Source organism: Gopherus evgoodei, chromosome 2 (assembly GCF_007399415.2).
Source record: "Gopherus evgoodei ecotype Sinaloan lineage chromosome 2, rGopEvg1_v1.p, whole genome shotgun sequence".
NCBI lineage: Eukaryota > Metazoa > Chordata > Testudines > Testudinidae > Gopherus > Gopherus evgoodei.
In genome coordinates this window covers 245,495,199-245,513,965 of record NC_044323.1, presented here as the reverse complement: position 1 = coordinate 245,513,965, position 18,767 = coordinate 245,495,199, and the positions used below count along the sequence as shown (strand labels likewise).

The window sequence follows — 18,767 nt, the reverse complement described above, 5'->3', positions numbered from 1 at the left end:
TTGCTTCATCTGCCTCCCCCGCCCACCACATGCGGCATAATGCAGCTCCGTCTTTCACTTGGTACTGCTGCCTATTTCTGTTTTGCCTATTTATAGATAAGTAATAGGATGGGGGTGGGGGGGAGAGAGGGAATCATGTAGTAATAGCTGTGAGGAGAAGCAAAGGGCCTTGCAGAGGGATTAAGAAGGTGAAGAAAGCTACAAAGGGAGAGGCTGTTCTAGATTTGATTTTTGACAAATAGGGAGGAACTGGTTGAGAATTTGAAAGTGGAAGGCAGGTTAGGTGAAAGTGATCATTAAATGTTAGAGTTCATGATTCTAAGGAATGGTAGGAGGGAAAACAGTACAATAAAAGTAATGGATTTCAAGAAGGTAGAGTTTAGCAAATTCAGGTTGATTTTATAGAAGTTGATTTTTTTTAGAAATCGATTTTATACAGTAGGTTGTGTCCCCCCTCCCCCCCACTAAGCGCATTAAGTCAGCGGAGTGTGTCCACAGTACTGAGGCTAGTGTCAACTTTCAGAGCATTGCACTTTGGATAGCTATCCCACAGTTCCTGCAGTCTCCACTGCCCATTGGAATTCTGGGTTGAGCTCCCAATGCCTGATCGGGCAAAAACATTTTTGCAGGTAATTCTGGGTATATGTTGTCAGGCCCCCTTCCCTCCGTGAAAGCAACAGCAAAAAATCATTTCTTATCTTTTTTCCTGGGTTACCTGTGCAGATGACATACCACGGCAAGTATGGAGCCCGGTCAGCTCACTGTCACCGTATGTCTCTTGGGTGCTGCTGACAGACGCGGTACTGCATTGCTACACAGCAACAGCTGCAGCTCCTTGCCTTTGCAAGTTAGCAAAGACGGTTAGTAGTTGTACTGCACCATCTGCCGCCATCTCCTGGTTGCTCCTGGCTGACCTCGTTGAGGTCAATCGGGGGCGTTTAGGCAGACATGGGTGCTCCTGGCTGACCTCGGTGAGGTTGGTCAGGGGTGCCTAGACAAAAATGGGAATGACTCCAGGTCATTCTCTTTAAGTTTCGTCTAATAGAGATTCAGTCCTGCCTGGAATATCATGCCAGCTGGAGGCTTCTGCCTCAGGCTGCTTTCCTAGCCGGCAGCACTGTGCAGTCTCACTTACCCCTTGCTTCCATGGCTCATGAAACCTGGACAGTAGTAAGGAGCATTTCAACTATAGGCTGAGCAAGTGCAGAATGGTGGCAGAATGTGCCTTTGGACGTTTAAAAGCACACTGGTGCTCTTTGCTGACTAGGCTGTTTGCGATTAGATTAGAAAAGCACTGGTGTGACTGCTGCAGGAATACTCTGGCCAGTTCTGGTAACCAGGATTCAAAAAGGATGTTGATAAATTGGAAGAGTTCAGAAAGAGCCAAGAGAATGATTAAAGAATCAGAATACATGCCTTACAGTGAGATTCAAAGAGCTCAGTCTATATATCTTAATAAAGAGAAGGTTAAGGTGTGATTTGATTGCAGTCTTAAGTAGGTACCTAGGGAACAAGTATTTTATAATGGGCTCTTCACTGTAGCAGAGAAAGCTATAAGATGATCCAATGGCTAGAAGCTGAAGCTGGACAAATTCAAACTGGAAAAAAGGTGTAAAGTTTTAACAGTTTGTAATTTAGTTAACCATTAGAATAATTTCCCAAGGCTCCTGGTGTATTCTCCATCCCTGACATCACAGAGACTTTGAAAACCAGCTTCATGACTGGCCAGGCTTCGGTGTGATAGTGGTGTGTGTTTCTCCTTGATGCAAACCTGCCCCCTTAGTTGATTTTAATTCCCCGTAAGCCAGCCTTATAAGCCATGTTATGAGTTGCCCCTCCCTCTGTGAGAGCAACGGCAGATAGTAGTTTGGTGCCTTTTTTCCACAGATGGCATACCATGGCAAGCATGGATCCCACTCAGATCACTGTGGCAGTTATGAGCACTGTGAACACCACGCACATTATCCTGCAGTATATGCAGCACCGGAAACTTAAACAGCAGCCGAACAGGCGACTGCAGTGCGGTGATGAAAGTGATGAGGACGTGGACACGAAGTTCTCTCAAAGCACGGGCCCTGGCAATTTGAATATGGTGCTAATGGGGCATGTTCATGCTGTGGAACGCCAATTCTGGGCCAGGAAAACAAGCACAAACTGGTGAGACTGCATAGTGTTGCAGGTCTGGGATGATTCCCAGTGGCTGCGAAACTTTTGCAAGCGTAAGGGCACTTTTATGGAACTTTGACTTGTTTTCCCTGACCCTGAACTGCAAAAATACCAAAATGAGAGCAGCCCTCACAGTTGAGAAGTGAGTGGCGATAGCACTCTTGGAATGCCAGACAGCTGTCGGTCAGTCAGGAATCAATTTGGAGTGAGCAAATCTACTGTGGGGGCTGCTGTGATCCAAGTAGCCAACACAATCGCTGAGCTGCTGCTATCAAGGGTAGTGTCTCTGGGAAATGTGCAGGTCATAGTGGATGACTTTGCTGCAATGGGATTCCCTAACTGTGGTGAGGCGATAGACGGAACGCATATCCCTATCTTGAGGCCGGACCACCAAGGTAGCCAGTACATAAACGGCAAAGGGTACTTTTCAATGGTGCTGCAAGCACTGGTGGATCACAAGAGACGTTTCACCAACGTCAACATGGGATGGCCGGGAAAGGTACATGATGCTCACATCTTTAGGAACTCTGGTCTGTGTGAATGGCTGCAGCAAGGGACTTACTTTCCAGATCAGAAAATAACCATTGGGAATGTTGAAATGCCTATGGTTATCCGTGAGGACCTAGCCTACCCCTTAATGCCATGGCTTATGAAGCTGTACACAGGCAGCCTGAACAGTAGTCAGGAGCTGTTCAACTGTAGGCTGAGCAAGTGCAGAAAGGTGGTAGAGTGTGCATTTGGACGTTTAAAAGCACGCTGGCGCAGTTTACTGACTCAGACCTCAGCGAAACCAATATTCCCATCGTTATTACTGCTTGCTGTGTACTCCACAATATCTGTGACAGTAAGAGGAAGATGTTTATGGCAGAGTGGGAGGTTGAGGCAAATCGCTTGTCCGCTGATTACGCGCAGCCAGACACCAGGGCAGTTAGAAGAGCACAGCAGGGTGTACTGTGCATCAGAGAAGCTTGGAAAAACAGTTTCATGACTGGCCAGGTTACAGTGTGAAAGTTCTGTTTGTTTCTCCTTGATGAAAACCCACCCCCTTGGTTCACTCTACATCCCTGTAAGCCAACCGCTCTCCCCTCCCCCCTTTGATCTCCACTTGCAGAGGCAATAAAGTCATTGTTGTTTCAAATTCATGTGTTCTTTATTAATTTGTCATACAAATGGGTAGATAACTGCCAAGGTAGCTGAGAGGTGTGGGGGAGGAGGGAAGCACCAGGTGGGGTGGCAGAGGCGGGGAGGAGGGAAGGACAAGGCCACACTGCACTTCAGAATTTACTGAATGCCAGCTTTCTGTTGCTTGGGCAGTCCTCTGGGGTGGAGTGGTTGAGTGGCCGGAGACCTCCCACCACGTTCTTAGGTGTCTGGGTGAGGAGGCTATGGAACTTGGGGAGGGGGGCAGTTGATTACACAGGGCTGCAGCGGCGATCTTTGCTCCTGCTGCCTTTCTTGCACCTCAACAATACGCTGGAGAATATCAGTTTGATCCTCCAGTAGTCTAAGCATTGCTTCCTGCCTCCTCTCATCACGCTAATGCCACCGATCATCTTGATCCCGCCATCTCTCCTCTTGCTCCCGCCACCTGTCCTCGCATTCATTTTGTGCTTTCCTGCACTCTGATAGTGTCAGCCTCCAGGCATTCTGCTGGGCTCTTTCAGTGTGGGAGGACTGCATGAGATCAGAGAACATTTCATCACGAGTGCATATTTTTTTGCCTTCTAATCTTTGCTAGCCTCTGGGATGGAGATGATACTGGGAGTGTTGAAACCTTTGCAGCTGCGAGAGGAAAGAAAGGGAGAGTAGTATTTAAAAAGACACATTTTAGAGATCAATGGGTAGACTCTTTCACTTTGAACCAAGCTGTTAACGTTACATAGCACTTGTGCTTTCTTTACAAGGTTGCATTTTGCCTTTTATATTGCGGGCCTGCCGGCTTGGTGTGAGGAATCACACGCACAGGGCTGGCAGGCAACAGAATTTGGCATGCAGGCAGACATGGTAAGCCACAGTCTTTTGACTTCTTTAACCTTCATAACGTGGGGATGGTTTCAAACAGCAGTGCCTTCATTTCCCATACCAAGCACCTATTGGATTGGCCATTTAAAAGGAGAGGCTGCGGTTTTCAGGTTAACGTGCAGCACAAACCCAACTAACCCCCCCCCCCCCCACACACACACCCAATTCTCTGTTCAGCCACAGGCAAACAGTCCAGCAGGAACGGCCACCTCTGAATGTCCCCTTAATAAAATTCCCCTATTTCCGCCAGGTGACCCTGGGAGTACATCCAGGAGAACTTCATTGAGATGTCCCTGAAGGATTTCTGCTCCATCCCCAGACACATTAACAGACTTTTCCAGTAGCTATACTGGCTGTTAATGCATCCCAAGTCTTCAGGGCAAATTAATCATTAAACACGTTTGCTCTTAAACCATATATTATATTTACAAAGGTACACTTACCAGAGGTCCCTTCTCCTCCTTCAAGGTCCAGGAGCCCACCTTGGGTGAAAGGGTACTAGATCCAAGGTGAAAAACAGTTCCTGGTTGTCGGGGAAAACAGTTTCTCCGCTTGCTTGCTGTGCGCTATCTTCAACCTCCTCCTCCTCATGATCATCGTCCTCCTCCCCAAAATCTGCATCCCTGTTGCTTGAGAATCCATTGACAAAGTCCATGCACAGGAGTAGGGTAGTTGTAGGGGCACCCCCTAGAATGACGTGCAGCTCATCATAGAAGTGGCATGTCTGGGGCTCTGATCCAGAGCGGCTGTTTGCCTCTCTGGTTCTTTGGTAGGCTTGCCGGAGCTCCTTAAGAGTCACATGGCACTGCTGTGGGTCCCTGTTATAGCCTCATTCCTTCATGTCCTTGGAGATTTTTTTCAAATATTCCAGCATTTTGTCTTTTGGAATGGAGTTCTCATAGCACGGATTCGTCTCCCCATAGAGCAATCAAATCTAGTATCTCCCATTCGGTACATGCTGGAGCTCTTTTGCAATTCTGGGACTCCATGGTCACCTGTTCTGATCAGCTCACCATGCTGGCCAAACAGGAAATGAAATTCAAAAATTCATGGGCCTTTTCCTATCTACCTGTCCAATGCATCTGAGTTGAGAGCACTGTCCAGAGCAGTCACAATGGAGCACTCGAGGTAGCTCCCAGAGGCCAATACTGTCTAATTGCGTTCACACTACCCCAAATTCAACCCAGCAGGGTTGATTTCAGTGCTAATCCCCTCGTCAGGGAGGAGTACAGAAATCAATTTTAAGAGCCCTTTAAGTCGACAAAAATGGCTGTGGATGGATGCAGGGTTAAATCAATTTAATGCTGCTAAATTCGACCTAAACTCGTATTGTACACCAGGGCTCAGGTAGTTGATAGGTAAGATCCAATGGGAAGCAAGTCTAAGGAGATAAACAGTTAAAGAGAGTTGGCAGTTTTTCGAAGAGAAATTAAGGGCACAAGAGCAAACGATTGCACTATCTAGGAAAGATAGAAAGTATGGCAAGAGACCACCCTGGTTTAATCAGGAAATCTTCAGTGATCTGAAACTCAAAAAAGAGTCCAACAAAAAATGGAAACTAGGTCAAATTACAAAGGATTAATATAAACAAATACTACAGGTATGTAGGGACAAAAATAAAAAGGCCAAGGCCCAAGACGAGATTAAACTAGCTAGAGATAAAAAGTATAACATGAAAACATTCTACAAATACATTAGAAGCAAGAGGAAAACCAAGGACAGGATAGGCCTGTTACTCGATTGGGGCGGGGTGGAGGGGAAACAATAACAGAAAATGTGAAAAGGGCAGAAGCCTAAAGTCTAAACTTACTAAATATTAATAATTATAATGTTAATATTTAAAAAATTTCAGGGTTTTTTTTTGTTTTCACCAAAAAGCTTAGTAGTGATTGGACATCTAACATAATGAATGCCAGTGAAAATGAGGTGGGATCAGAGGCTAAAATAGGAAAAGAGCAAGTTAAAAATTACTTAGACAAGTTAGATGTCTTCAAGTCACTAGGTTCTGATGAAATACATCCTAGAATACTCAAAGAGCTGACTGAGTAGATAGCTGAGTCGTTAGCGATGATCTTCAAAAAGTCATGGAAGACGAGAGATTCCAGAGGACTGGAAAAGGGCAAATATAGTGCCCATCTGTAAAAAGGGAAATAAGGACAACCCAGGGCATTAGACTAGTCAGCTTAACTTCAGTACCCAGTAAGATAATGGAGTAAATAATTAAGCAATCAGTTTGCAGAGACCTAGAAGATAATAAGGTGATAAACAATCAGTGTGGATTTATCAAGAACAAATAGTGTCAAACCAACCTAATGGCTTTCTTTGACATAACAAGCTTTGTGGATAGGGGGAAGCAGTAGATTTGATATATCTTGTCTTTAGTAAGGCTTTTGATACGGTCTCACATGGCCTTCTCATAAACAAACTAAGAAAATACAACCTAGATGGAGCTAGAATAAGGTGGGTGCATAACTGGTTGGAAAACTGTTCCCAGACTAGTTATCAGTGGTTCACAGTCATGCTGAACGGTGCATATTGAGTGGGGTCCCGCAGGGATCAGTTCTGGGTCTGGTTCTGTTCAACATCTTCAGCAGTGAGTTAGATAATGGCATAGAGAGTACACTGATAAAGTTTGTGGATGATGCCAAGCTAGAAGGGGTTGAAAGTGGTTTCAAGGATAGGATTAAAATTCAAAATGATCTGGGAAAAGTGAAGAAATGGTCTGAAGTAAATAGGATGATATTCAATAAGGACAAATGAAAAGTGTTGCTTCCTAAATGGAATAATCAGTTGCACACACACAAAATTGGAAATGACTGTCTAGGATGGAGTACTGCGGAAAGGGATTTGGGGGTCATAGTGGACCGCAAGCTAAATATGAGTCAACGGTGTAACAGTATTGCTAAAAAAGCAAACATTCTGGGATGTATTAGCAGGAGTTTTAAAAGCAAGACACGAGAAGTCATTCTTTCGCTCTACTCCGTGCTGATTAGGCTTCAGCTGGAGTATTGTGTCCAGTTCTAGGTGCCACATTTCAGGAAAGATGTGGACAAATTGGAGAAAGTCTGGAGAAGAGCAACAAAAATGTTTAAAGGTCTAGAAAACATGACCTATGAGAGAAGATTGAAAAACTAAGTTTGTTTAGTCTGGAGAAGAGAAGACTGAGAGAGAATGCAACAGTTTCCAAATGCATAAAAGGATGTTACAAAGAGGAGGGAGAAAAATTGCTTCTTATCCTATCCTCAGAGGTTAAGGAGATGGGCTTAAATTGCAGTAACTGGTTTAGGTTGGACATTAGGAAAAACTTCCTAACTGTCAGGGTGGTTAAGCACTGGAATAAATTGCCTAGGGAGGTTGTAGACTCTCCATCATTGTCTAGCCTGCTCTTAAAGATCTCCAAACACCTGTCAGGGATGGTCTAGATCAATGGTTCTCAAACTGTGAGTAAGGACCCAAAGTGGGCTGTAACCCCATTTTAATGGGGTTGCCAGTGCTGGCTTAGACTTGCTGGGGTCCGGGTCTGAAGCCTGAACCCCACCATGCCGGGCTGAAGCTGGAGGGCTTCAGCCGTGGGCAATGGGGCTCAGGTTACAGGCCGCCTGCCTGGGGCTAAAGCCCTTGGGCTTTGCCCCCTCCCCCAGCCCAGGTGGTGGGGCTCGGGCGAGCTCAGGCTTCAGTCCCCCATTTGGGGTTGTGTAGTAGTTTTTGTTGTCAGAAAGGGGTTGCGGTGCAATGGAGTTTGAGAACCCCTGGTCTAGATAATACTTAGTCCTGCCATGAGTTCAGGGGAGTGGACTTAGATGACCTCTCATGATCCCTTCCAGTCCTATGATTCTATGTGATAATCTGAGAGGGGAAACTCCCTTCCCCATTATGGTGTGAAAGGGTAGGGATAAAAAAAAGAGGAAGAGGCTCTCATTTCCTTCTCCTTTCTCTCTAAAGTTCCTGTTTGAAGGGGGGATAGGGCAGTGAAACTAAAGTTAATCACCATAGTAATACAAATTAAAATGCATTCACAAGGAAGTTGCAGTAAATAGTAGCCATAACTTCTAGTTTCTTAAAATTTACAGTAGAAAATCAGAGGACTTCCCACAAGCTGCTCTACAGAGACACCAAAGAATTTATATGACCTATTATAAATAGAAGTATTTATATAGCAGACTGAGTACTTAAATGTAATTATTATGCTTTTTGGTTATCCTCTTTCCACACAATAAGAGCTTTACGGTATTTGTCACATTATTCTAATCCCACATTTTGTAGTGTAATAGAATTACTACCAAAATAATTTTGAAACTAGATACTTTAAAATACATTTGGATTGAACTTTGTGAAATCAAGGGTGAAGATATTAGAGGACAATGGTGAGCTGCAGTGCTTTTATGTAATAATGCTTCCGCGTTAGCCATATGCAATCTCATTCAACACAGCTCAGATCTTATGAAAATAATGGTTCAACCAGATAAAGATGGACTATAGAACCTTGTTAAAAGAGGGTCAGCTGTTTAAACAGTCAACTAAACAAATTGACACATTGCTCTAATATGGTTGTTCTTCAGGCTGATCCAACTTTGAAGTTGAATAACTGTTTTTACATGTGAAAAGTGTTGGATTGATTTTTATTTTTTCTGGAAAATTAATAGATCACTCTAGTAGATCAATCCAATCAGTTATGGTTGGAGCAAATCTAAAATTAGCAGTCGGATAAGATCCGGCCACAATTGATAGGATTACATAGTGATTTCAAGTACTATATGAATATTTAAGACTCAGTTCTTAGGAAAAACTATTTTAATTGCAGAAAACTCTGGACAAATAGTTTACACTGGTCATAATTTGAGTGGGATGGAGGCTTGAAAATTAAGGCCTGTAATGGAAGTCTGGATGCAGTCTTAACTTCAGAGTCAATATTGAGTCTCTAACATGGTCTCCAACCTCCACTTAATCTAGATAACAGCCAACTGATTTCCCAGAGAGGAATTGTTTACTGTGGTATAAGGGGTACTGCTGCCTACTGTGATTTAAAAAGTGAGGTGATTGGGGCAAGTGGGAATTTAAACTTCATATTGGCAAAAATAATTCCAAAGAGGGAGAGGTCTCTCGAACAGGAAGGTGGAAGCAATAACAACTAGTCATTCAAAACTGAGTTGAAAAAAGCATTTTAGGAACATACTTGACAATCCAGCAATGAAATGGAGTATAGTAGTCTTGTCCCACTAGACTTGTGGACTGCAGAGTGAAAAACCGAAAGAAGAAAAAATAGTAAAATAAATGGTTAAGCATAGGGTGGAGAGTGTGTTTCTGCATTTCTTTTGCTTGCCAGTCTTAAGTAAAGTTGATTAATTAGACAAGTAGGTGAAAAAAACTTGTTCCCATTAAGTTTTACGTGTGCTGTTCCACTGAATCTGTTCCTGTGTTTCAGATTTCGGTGTGGTTAAGGGAAATGGAAAATGGCATTCCCTGCATGCAACCTGTAGGGAATGAAGGGGGGAATATGAATTTAGGGGCCCAGACTTGTGTTTCTACTGCACCAATTTTAGATTTAGACACTTAAAGGGTGTAAGGAACTGCATTCTTGACATTATTTTTAATCCAAGTTAAAGATGATATCATCTGTAGCAGGGTAAACCAGAACCCTGGAAGTCAGGTCTTGGCAATCAAGGAAGGAGAGAGATTTGAGAAAATATTTTTTTTAAGTATTTAACTTATTTAATATTAATATTTTTTAATTTTTTCTTTTTTCAAGAAATGTACAAAAGCTATGCAGTTCAATGAGCATGCTCAGAGCTCAAATTAATAATTACATACACTAAGACAAAGGAATGCAGACATTAACTCTTGCTGTCAACTTCTAGTTTCTGGCACAGGAAATGTCTGGCTTTTAAAGATGAATGTGTATTAGTTACAAATGTCATCTATAAAATAGGTTTTTGTAATGACATAACATAACCCACTTACATGCAGTTCATCCACGTAACACCAAACTTGGTACCTGTAATTTTTTTTACTGTGTATTGGTTAATGGATTGGGATTTTAAACCAAGATTCTGCAAATAGATCATCTTTGTGTACCACTGTATCTGTGCAGAGCCCCATTGATGTAACTGAAGAAGAGCATTCCTAGAGGGATCCATGTGTAGGTTCTAGCCCAGTGGTCCCCAACCTTTTCGTCTGCCAGGCGCCAAATGAAGGACCGTGGCGGCGGTGGAGCATCCACCAAAATGCCGCCAAATTTCTGCGGCGTTTTGGCGGCGACGCCTCTCGATGATGTCATTTGTTGGCGGCAAGTGGCATCATCAAGAGGCGTTGCTGCCGAATTTCTGCAGCGGTTCAGCAGCGACGCCTCTCAATGACGCCACTTGCTGCTGACAATTGACGTCATCGAGAGATGTCACTGCCGAAACACCGCAGAAATTCGGCAGCATTTCGGCAGATGCTCCACTGCTGACCAGGACACGGGCACATTTAGATGCCCCCATGGGTGCCATGGCACCCGCGGGCATCACGTTGGGGACCCCTGTTCTAGCTCTTACTAAATAGTACTGTAGTGACTTTAGTTCACCTTTTAATATTTATATTATATTATATAGATATATAAATAAAAATAACCAGGAGAACGTTACTGTTAAATATTTAAGGTGCCTGGGAAGTAGAATGTCAGTTGTTATCAAAATGATAAATTTCTCTCATGAAGCTCAGAAATTCTCATTTAAGCTAAAAACTCCCCTATATATTTTTAATTCATAACTTATGCATGGATGTAAAAGCTTATGAGAAATTCATATCGTATCTAAGTACTGTTACTGACTAAACACACAAGCATGGCTCACATAAAAAGAAGAGTATATAAACACTTATGTATATTGCTGGGAATAATATGAAAGCGTTGTTTCCTTTCATTAACAAAATCATTAGTCACTTGCAGAAACCCTTCAGTTGTGTTCATCTTTAGATATTGTTGCATGTTTCTTTTACACCTCAGCTCAATATATATATCATTTTTTGTTTTTTGGTGAAGCCTTGCAGTGAGAGAGTTTCTTTGTTTGGATGATCCACCAGGTCCATTTGATAGCCTAGAAGAGAGCAGGGTAAGTGCTATCTAATATCATGTGACAAGAACAAATAGTAAATATAGAACAGTAATCATGTTTGTTTTTAGAATATTGTAAAATATTGGCGGAATAAAGCAGAATGTTACAACTAAGACATTTGTTTCCCATCTGGCATTTTTCTTGTGTAGCTGGAATAGACTTTCATTCTTCATAATCAGAAAGCACTAAATGCTTATGCTTAATTCTAAAACTGACCAACCATTTTTGAATGATCTGGGCCCATTAATAATCTTTTGTCCTCTTCTATTGATACAATGATCCTTAAATGTACTTTGTCCCAAGGGGTTGCTACAGTATACTAGTTGTTGGCACACGTGAAGTGGGTAAGAAGATAGCTAGAGTGTTAGTGGCAAAGGTCTAGTTTAGAGTATGACAAACTACAGGATAAAGTTACTGAAATTGTATGTCATAGTTGTACAAGTTAGTTTTCTGGCTTCACAGTAGCATCGGCAAAGTCCCAGTCAGCAGGAATATTCCAAGTGGTGAACAGATGGTTAATCCAGGCCATTTACATTTAGTAAAAGAATTGCATGTTTCTCATGTTGAGTTACTTTGGAGATAAAATAACTCTGATTCAGACTGAGCTGTCTGTTGTGGCAGCAGTCTTCCCTTGCTTGAATTTCCGTTCAGTGAAAACTTCAGCAATGCAGGGAGCACATTACTTTGATGCATTGTAATTTATGCTGTCAGTTTGTTTCTGGATGCAGTCTGAAGTGATGGTTGAGACCATAAAGCCATAAACAAATTGAGGCATGGCTGTCCAAAGCTATATCTGCATTGGGGAATTTTAAAAGAATCTCACTGGTTCAACTGAACTCATATTAATGCTGGTGGAAGCTAGACTGTAGATGCAGCTCCTTCAGCCAGACCCATTTTTACCACCTGAAGAAACTTGGAACCCAACTTCTGACCATGTCTCTCTGGGCATTGTTGTGCACATCTTCAAGGATTCAGTGTATCATTTTGTATAATATACACTTTCATTAGAAGATGGTGAAATCAGTTTTCGTGTTAACCATTTGATTGTAAACTCTGAGGTAAAAATAAACCATTTTTAATAATGCAAACTAATTGAATGACTAGTTCATGCTCATTAAACAAGCATTCTGTTCATAGTGATGATGATCATACACATATTTTCCTGATAGGTATTTCAAGCTTGGATTCTGTTAGCGCTAATCTACCTGCCAGCCTAAGAATTTGCATAGTACACTTATTAGTGTTTAGTCCCATGCAGATTTCAATAATTTTTTTGGGCAGCAGGTATGTTGTCTTTAGTGGAAATCCATATTCCAGGGTTATTTTTGTACCCATTTAGCACAATTAACAGCTGCTTTGTGGAATCTTAATTCAGTCTGTACGTTTTTCTTTCTTTGTGGACTATTTATGTGACACACATTTAGGTGCATTAGTCTAGCTTTTGTAAGGAATTCGTATAAATGTTTTACACTATTTGTACATATATAATGGCCAATTGCTAAACCCTGAATACTCTGACCTTCTGCAAAATGCAACAGAATCCACATAAATGGCTTCCTGAAATGGAACGCCTGGTTAATTGGAGTCATTGTTAGGGGTTCACTGAAAATGTTCATTGTGAAGGTTTCATTGGGTGCTGTGTGTTTTCTGGAAGACTATTCCTGCTATGAACAGGTGTGAACAAAACTCATGCTAAACTGACAATTTGTTTCTAATGGCCTAGGTAAATTAAGGTGAATTTACTATACCATAGTCAATGAGATGAATTAACTTTTAAACCATAATGTAATGTAAAATCAGATCTCTTTTCATGTATAGAAATGTTTTTGAATTGGAGATACATTGTGTTTTGTTTCAAATCTATATAATTGAAATATTACCACCAATTTCATTAATTGTTATTCAGGGATGGATTTGTATGTTGAAGCAAAATACAATGTCTTTCCCAAACATATTTTTACTGGTGACTTTTAGACCTCTATTGTTTTTCAGAAGTGCTAACACTATCTTAACTGTAGCATACAGGTAGCTTTACTAATATTAACCATATTACTTTTGACTTTAATAGGGCATAACCCTGTCTAAAATGTTCACATTTAATAAGTCCAGTGAATCAGTGGTTAACTGCACGTAATATAAACCAAAAAGTTCACCTCTGAGTTGGATGGTTTCATTATTTACTGAAGACACATACATTATTAAATCAGAAGTGCTCATTACTGGTGGCAGACTTACTGCTAACAGTAATAGAACAGTAGGCTTGATGCCAAGATTTATACTGTATCCTGCACTAAATGGATATATAGCACTTTACTTTAGCCTTACACATTAAAGCTGGAGCGAGTTCACTGCGAAATTCAGTAGGGTGTACATGCAAGGATTACCTTGCAGAATGGGGGCCTACTTTGTCAATCCTGTATTTATTTTGCAGTTGGTTAAATAAATGTCAGTGGCTTGACATAGCAAAAGTATTTCAGGTGTAGTATGGTGTAATAAATGGTTCAAAGCCAAGTTTCATCTTTTTATTAAAGACAAAAGTACAACTTTTAAAGCTCACTAGACAGCGCTTCAGGGGATCAATGCAAAGAAAGCAACTATAACCCTGTAACTATTGTACATTTTAAAAGAAAAGCCGTAAACTCAGTCCACTGTGGTGACAGGCAACTAACCTTCACATTTTCTTTTAGGCTTTTTGTGAAACTTTGGAGGAAACTAATTACCGTCTCCAAAAAGAACTTATTGAAAAACAAAGGGAAGTGGAATCATTGAAGAAATTATTAAGTGAAAAACAACTTCATATTGATACTATAGAGAAGAGAATTAGGTATGTTGTGGCTTCAGTATTTTCAAAATTTCACAGACTGATATTAGTAGCTATCCAGATACATCAGTCAAGTGGCCACTCAGAAGGCAGTGTTTTAAATAATGCTTTCTCATATATTGAGGGGCTAGCTAAGGAAATATTCTGTGTTTGGTTTTTAAATCATTTAGAAGTTATAAAGTTCCCCTATATTTGAAAGCCTTTGACATGGCAAAATGATTGCTTGATCTACTCTTGTGGGTTTTTCTCTTGTATTTCATATGTTTATAGTTTTAATTTTGTTGCTCTGAGGTGCTTGGTATGCTGTAGCAGATAGACAATTTGTGGTGCTGTTTCAAACTTCTTTAAATCAAAGAAAGTGCCAGATCTTCATAATAAAATTTTATTGTGCATATCTGCTAAAGTGTGCAGCAGACCCAGGGGAGATGATGTTGGAATACTGAGAGTTCTGCAGGACCTGCTGAATCTGTCATTCTGGAATTTTTATTTGGAAAGGAATGAGTCCTCATAGCCATGTTAGAAGCTTTAAAAGCTCTAGGGATGTGTACTATGGTATATACAAATTCACTAAAACAATGAATATGGTGTTGGATGCATGACTTGAATTTAGTCATTAACACAATAAGAAAATAGATTGAGGAAATGTTACTGCAGCTATTGCAAAAAAAATTAAGAAAACTCACAAACAAGCCACCAGTCACAATAAACAAAGATATAAATATTATGCTTTTTATAGCTTAAATTTCAATCAGTCTTAAAATATATATAGTATTAAGATTGTTTTTTCATATTATTCATTAATTCCTTCTCATTCTTGCCTCCATCTCTTCTCTCCAATTCAAATTTATTCTTTTCCTACCGATACAAATATCTCCAATCCCTACTCCTACTTTTTTTTTTAAAGGTAAAGCTGTTTTCAAAGTAGAGTGTTATAAAAAGAAGAAACTGAAGTTGGATGGGAAACATTTAAAATTTGTTTGAAAACAAACAGCTTTGTACTTCATTCATGTTACAATTAAGTGCCAGATGGAATATGCTCTGGGGACAATCCATAGTCTCATGGAAAAATATCCATTTTTAGCCAGGATCTGTAGTACAGGAACTTGCCACTGACCTAGTAACTTTTGTCCCATCATGTTTCAGGAAAGACCAGTTGGTGTTTCATTGTTAATGAAATACTATCCTACTTAGGCAAACTTGTGAAAAAATTTGTGTGTTTGTTATATCCACCAATACCAGTTATTTTCTATCATTGGCAATTTTCTATGACCTGTGTTGTACAGGAGGTCAGACTAGATGATCACAATGGTCCCTCCTGGCCTTGGAACCTATGAAGGAGAGATTTAAAAAATATTGTCTAACATTCATCTGCATTTGTTGCTAATCTCTTATCTGAAGTCACAGCCCTCTGAGGCATCAGAATCATTTTGCAATTTGAAGGACAAAGGATTAGTTTCAGGTGAAGAATAAGCAGCTGGAGCAGATGAGCTGCTCCAAAACAAAGATCCTATGTAAACTATGGAACTTTCTAATAATAAAAGAAACAAGAGAGGTAAGTAGAGGGAATGATAATTGTTTCTAAACACAATGTCCCATTTAAAATGAACCATTAGTGACTCTTCAAGTGTTGATTCACTACTGAATGTTTTGTCATAAATATATTGGTTGTGTTCTACATAAATGTCTCTCTTGAATTTGCTGTAGGGATTTGTCTTTAGGAAATGGGAAAACACGCAGAATGTCAGGAGAAGAAAGCGAGTGCAGTGGTGAGGTGGAGTCTTCTGCAATAGAAGCAGACCAGGGCGCCTTGAGAGATGGCAGCTGGTAAATGCAACTTTATTTTTTAACTTAAAATACATTAAGTACCTGATTGTATAGACATACTACTCATCTTTTTGCACAAAACGGTTTACTGCACAATATTAGCAGCTGTACACCGTGTTTGATGTGGACCCTGGAGAAGAGGAGGCGGTAGACTTGCAGTGAGTAATAGTTACCTAGTTTTGCAAATGTTTTGCAGATGACATGAAATAAATACAGAGCAACAAACTGGTTTCTGTATGACATACTTATTGATCTGTTGTTGCAGCTCTGATAAAGAGAATCATGAGACGTGCTGGAGTGGCTCATTGGCTGAAAACTCTGTACCAGAAATTGAAGTTGCTGAAGTAGCATATACTGCTGATGAAGAAGAATAAATTAACAGCAGCTGTCATTACCTTCAAAAGTTTCATAATGCTTGGGACAGACTATGTGTAGGTAAAAGCATGCAGTAGCTGTAAAGAATTTACAGCAAAGAGCAAGAATGCACACAGTTATTGTTTACATAAACAAATCCTTACAAATTATTCACATAGGAAATATACTCATTGCTGTTTTGATTCAGTTTTTATCTAGCCTTTATATATTTAATATATTATACAATCTAATTAGGGCTAAATTCAGCTATGCCTAGATTCTTAAATACTGAACACAGAAGATCATGATGATTTGCTAGGGCAATGACTACAGCTACGTATATGTAGTCACCAATCACATGTGACGTGTTATGTATTGCATGTTGCTACAAATGTGATCATTTAATGTGTTCATCTGTTTGATTGTTTGTTTGGTTGTTTTTTTTCAAATTCTTATATAGCCGTAAATTAATGCTCATTGACGTAAAGATGAACACAACTTGGGTTTAATAAGACTATAGGAGCTACCATGTTTTTAAAGTTCTAAATGAAAATCATTTTTCTGGAATTTTAATTCAATAAAATAAGAATTGCAGTGACAAAGGAAAAGCATTTATGAAATGGGATTATCATTGGACATTTTAATAAAACAAACTTATAGTCGTTGCTGAAAGGAGTGAGCCATGGGAACCCAACACATGATGTATGTTCATCCCATTGTAGCATATTGTAATAATTGATTTAGTTCAGTAATGCATCTTTAAAATCCCATACCTTTGTGTCACACCCACTTAATGATAAAATCAATAATGTTGCCTTTTATCCAGAACACTACCTCTTACCTTCTTGCTAATGCATACATACTTTGGTTTTTTTTTTTAAAACCAATCTAGATTATATGTAGATGACTGAATGACTTGTTAAAAAAAAAAAAAAAGCCATATTTTTTCTTCACATTCATAATTAGGTTGAATCTAGTTGCAATGTATTTTTGTTTCAATATATTGTACACATGGGAATAGTGCTACAGAACATTCTGTAACCTATTTTTCAAAATGTATTAAGCCAAGTGATGCACTTTATAATGATTAAGACTCGTTTGTGCCAAGTTCAATTGGCTAATTTCTTTTGAGAAAGGAGAGTTGCAGGGAGGGAGAGAATTATGTTGTGCCTTTTTGTATTTTACTTGTTCATTACTACAGAAGTTTGCTATAGTACTGTGGATCAGCTTTATGAAATCTTTCATACAGCTTGTTTCTGTTCTGTACATATTTACTGAAAGTGCCTTGTTTTCCTCTGCTCTTCTAGTGGGAAGAATGCCCACCCACCCACTCCGTATCACTCACTCCTTTGTTTAATGCTGTTAACATGCAGTGTCTGTGTGCTGGAGTTTTCAAAGCTAACTTTGTATTTCAGGCTGTATATATAATCTTTATGCAGAACTGTATGAACCCTTCTGAGGAAATAAAACTACAGACATCACATCAACTTTCTTTATCTATTGATAGAAAGATTTTCAGTACCTTGTGAGAGAAAAGTATAAAAATCTGTCTGAAAGACAAATCTGCAGTGTCTCATTTATGTCATACAGTTGTTCAACTTCTAGTCTAAACTCAGTCATTTTTGTACGAATATTTAATGGCTGCATGAAAATGTAGGAATGCTGCACAACATATCAGGAAACGCAATGTGCTTCTACTGAAGGTAAAATAAAAAGTGATTTAACAGTTTGAATATGCTCCTGGGATAGCCTGTAAGGCATCCAGAGAATTCAGTACAATTACTGACTTCTAGTACAATTTACAGTTGCATATCTTTTTTTGATAACTTGTCATCAAATCCCAGCAATCACTTGTTTAAAAAACAGGTCTGAACTAAATGTACTAAAATAGTATTGTCTTTAGGATTACAAATGTTTTTTAAAAAATCTTAAAAGAATTTCACTGATCATTTAGACAACTCTATTTAAAAATTCTCCACTTATGTTAATTTTCTGTCTGTCTTTACTCATTTAATGAATATAAGCCTAAATACAAACATTTTACAAAGTAGTTAAATGGGAGGGTCCAGAGTTGTGGGAGATTTTGTTTTGCCCTGCCTTCTGTAAAGATTGTAGTACAGTAGAACACCAGAGTTATGAACTGACCAGTCAGCCCCACACACCTCATCTGGAATCAGAAATACTCAGGCAGCAGCAGAGACCAAAAAAAAAAAAAAAAAAAAAAAAAAAAGAAAAGTAATTGCAGTACAATACTGTGTTAAATATAAACTACTGAAAAAAATTAAGGGAAAGTTTATATAAAAAAAAGTTTTGACAAAGCAAGGAAACAGTTTGTGCTTGTTTCATTTAAATTAAGATGGTTAAAAGCGGCATTTTTCTTCTGCCTGGTAAAGTTTCAAATATGTATTCAGCCAATGTTCAGTTGTAACTTGAAAGAACAACCATAACTGTTTTGTTCAGAGTTATGAACAACCTCCATTCCCGAGGTG

At 39.7% G+C, this 18,767-nt stretch overlaps 1 protein-coding gene across 1 annotated transcript in view; it reads left to right on the top strand.

The window, feature by feature from the left end:
- The window catches only part of SNX16 (sorting nexin 16), a 44,621-nt gene extending 26,856 nt beyond the window's left edge, over positions 1–17,765 (top strand). The window contains 4 exon segments of the mRNA XM_030553366.1: positions 11,207–11,276; positions 13,967–14,103; positions 15,805–15,924; positions 16,190–17,765. Coding sequence (XP_030409226.1) covers positions 11,207–11,276; positions 13,967–14,103; positions 15,805–15,924; positions 16,190–16,298 — 436 coding nt within the window. The 3' untranslated portion in view covers positions 16,299–17,765.
- The last annotated feature ends 1,002 nt before the right edge of the window (positions 17,766–18,767 follow it).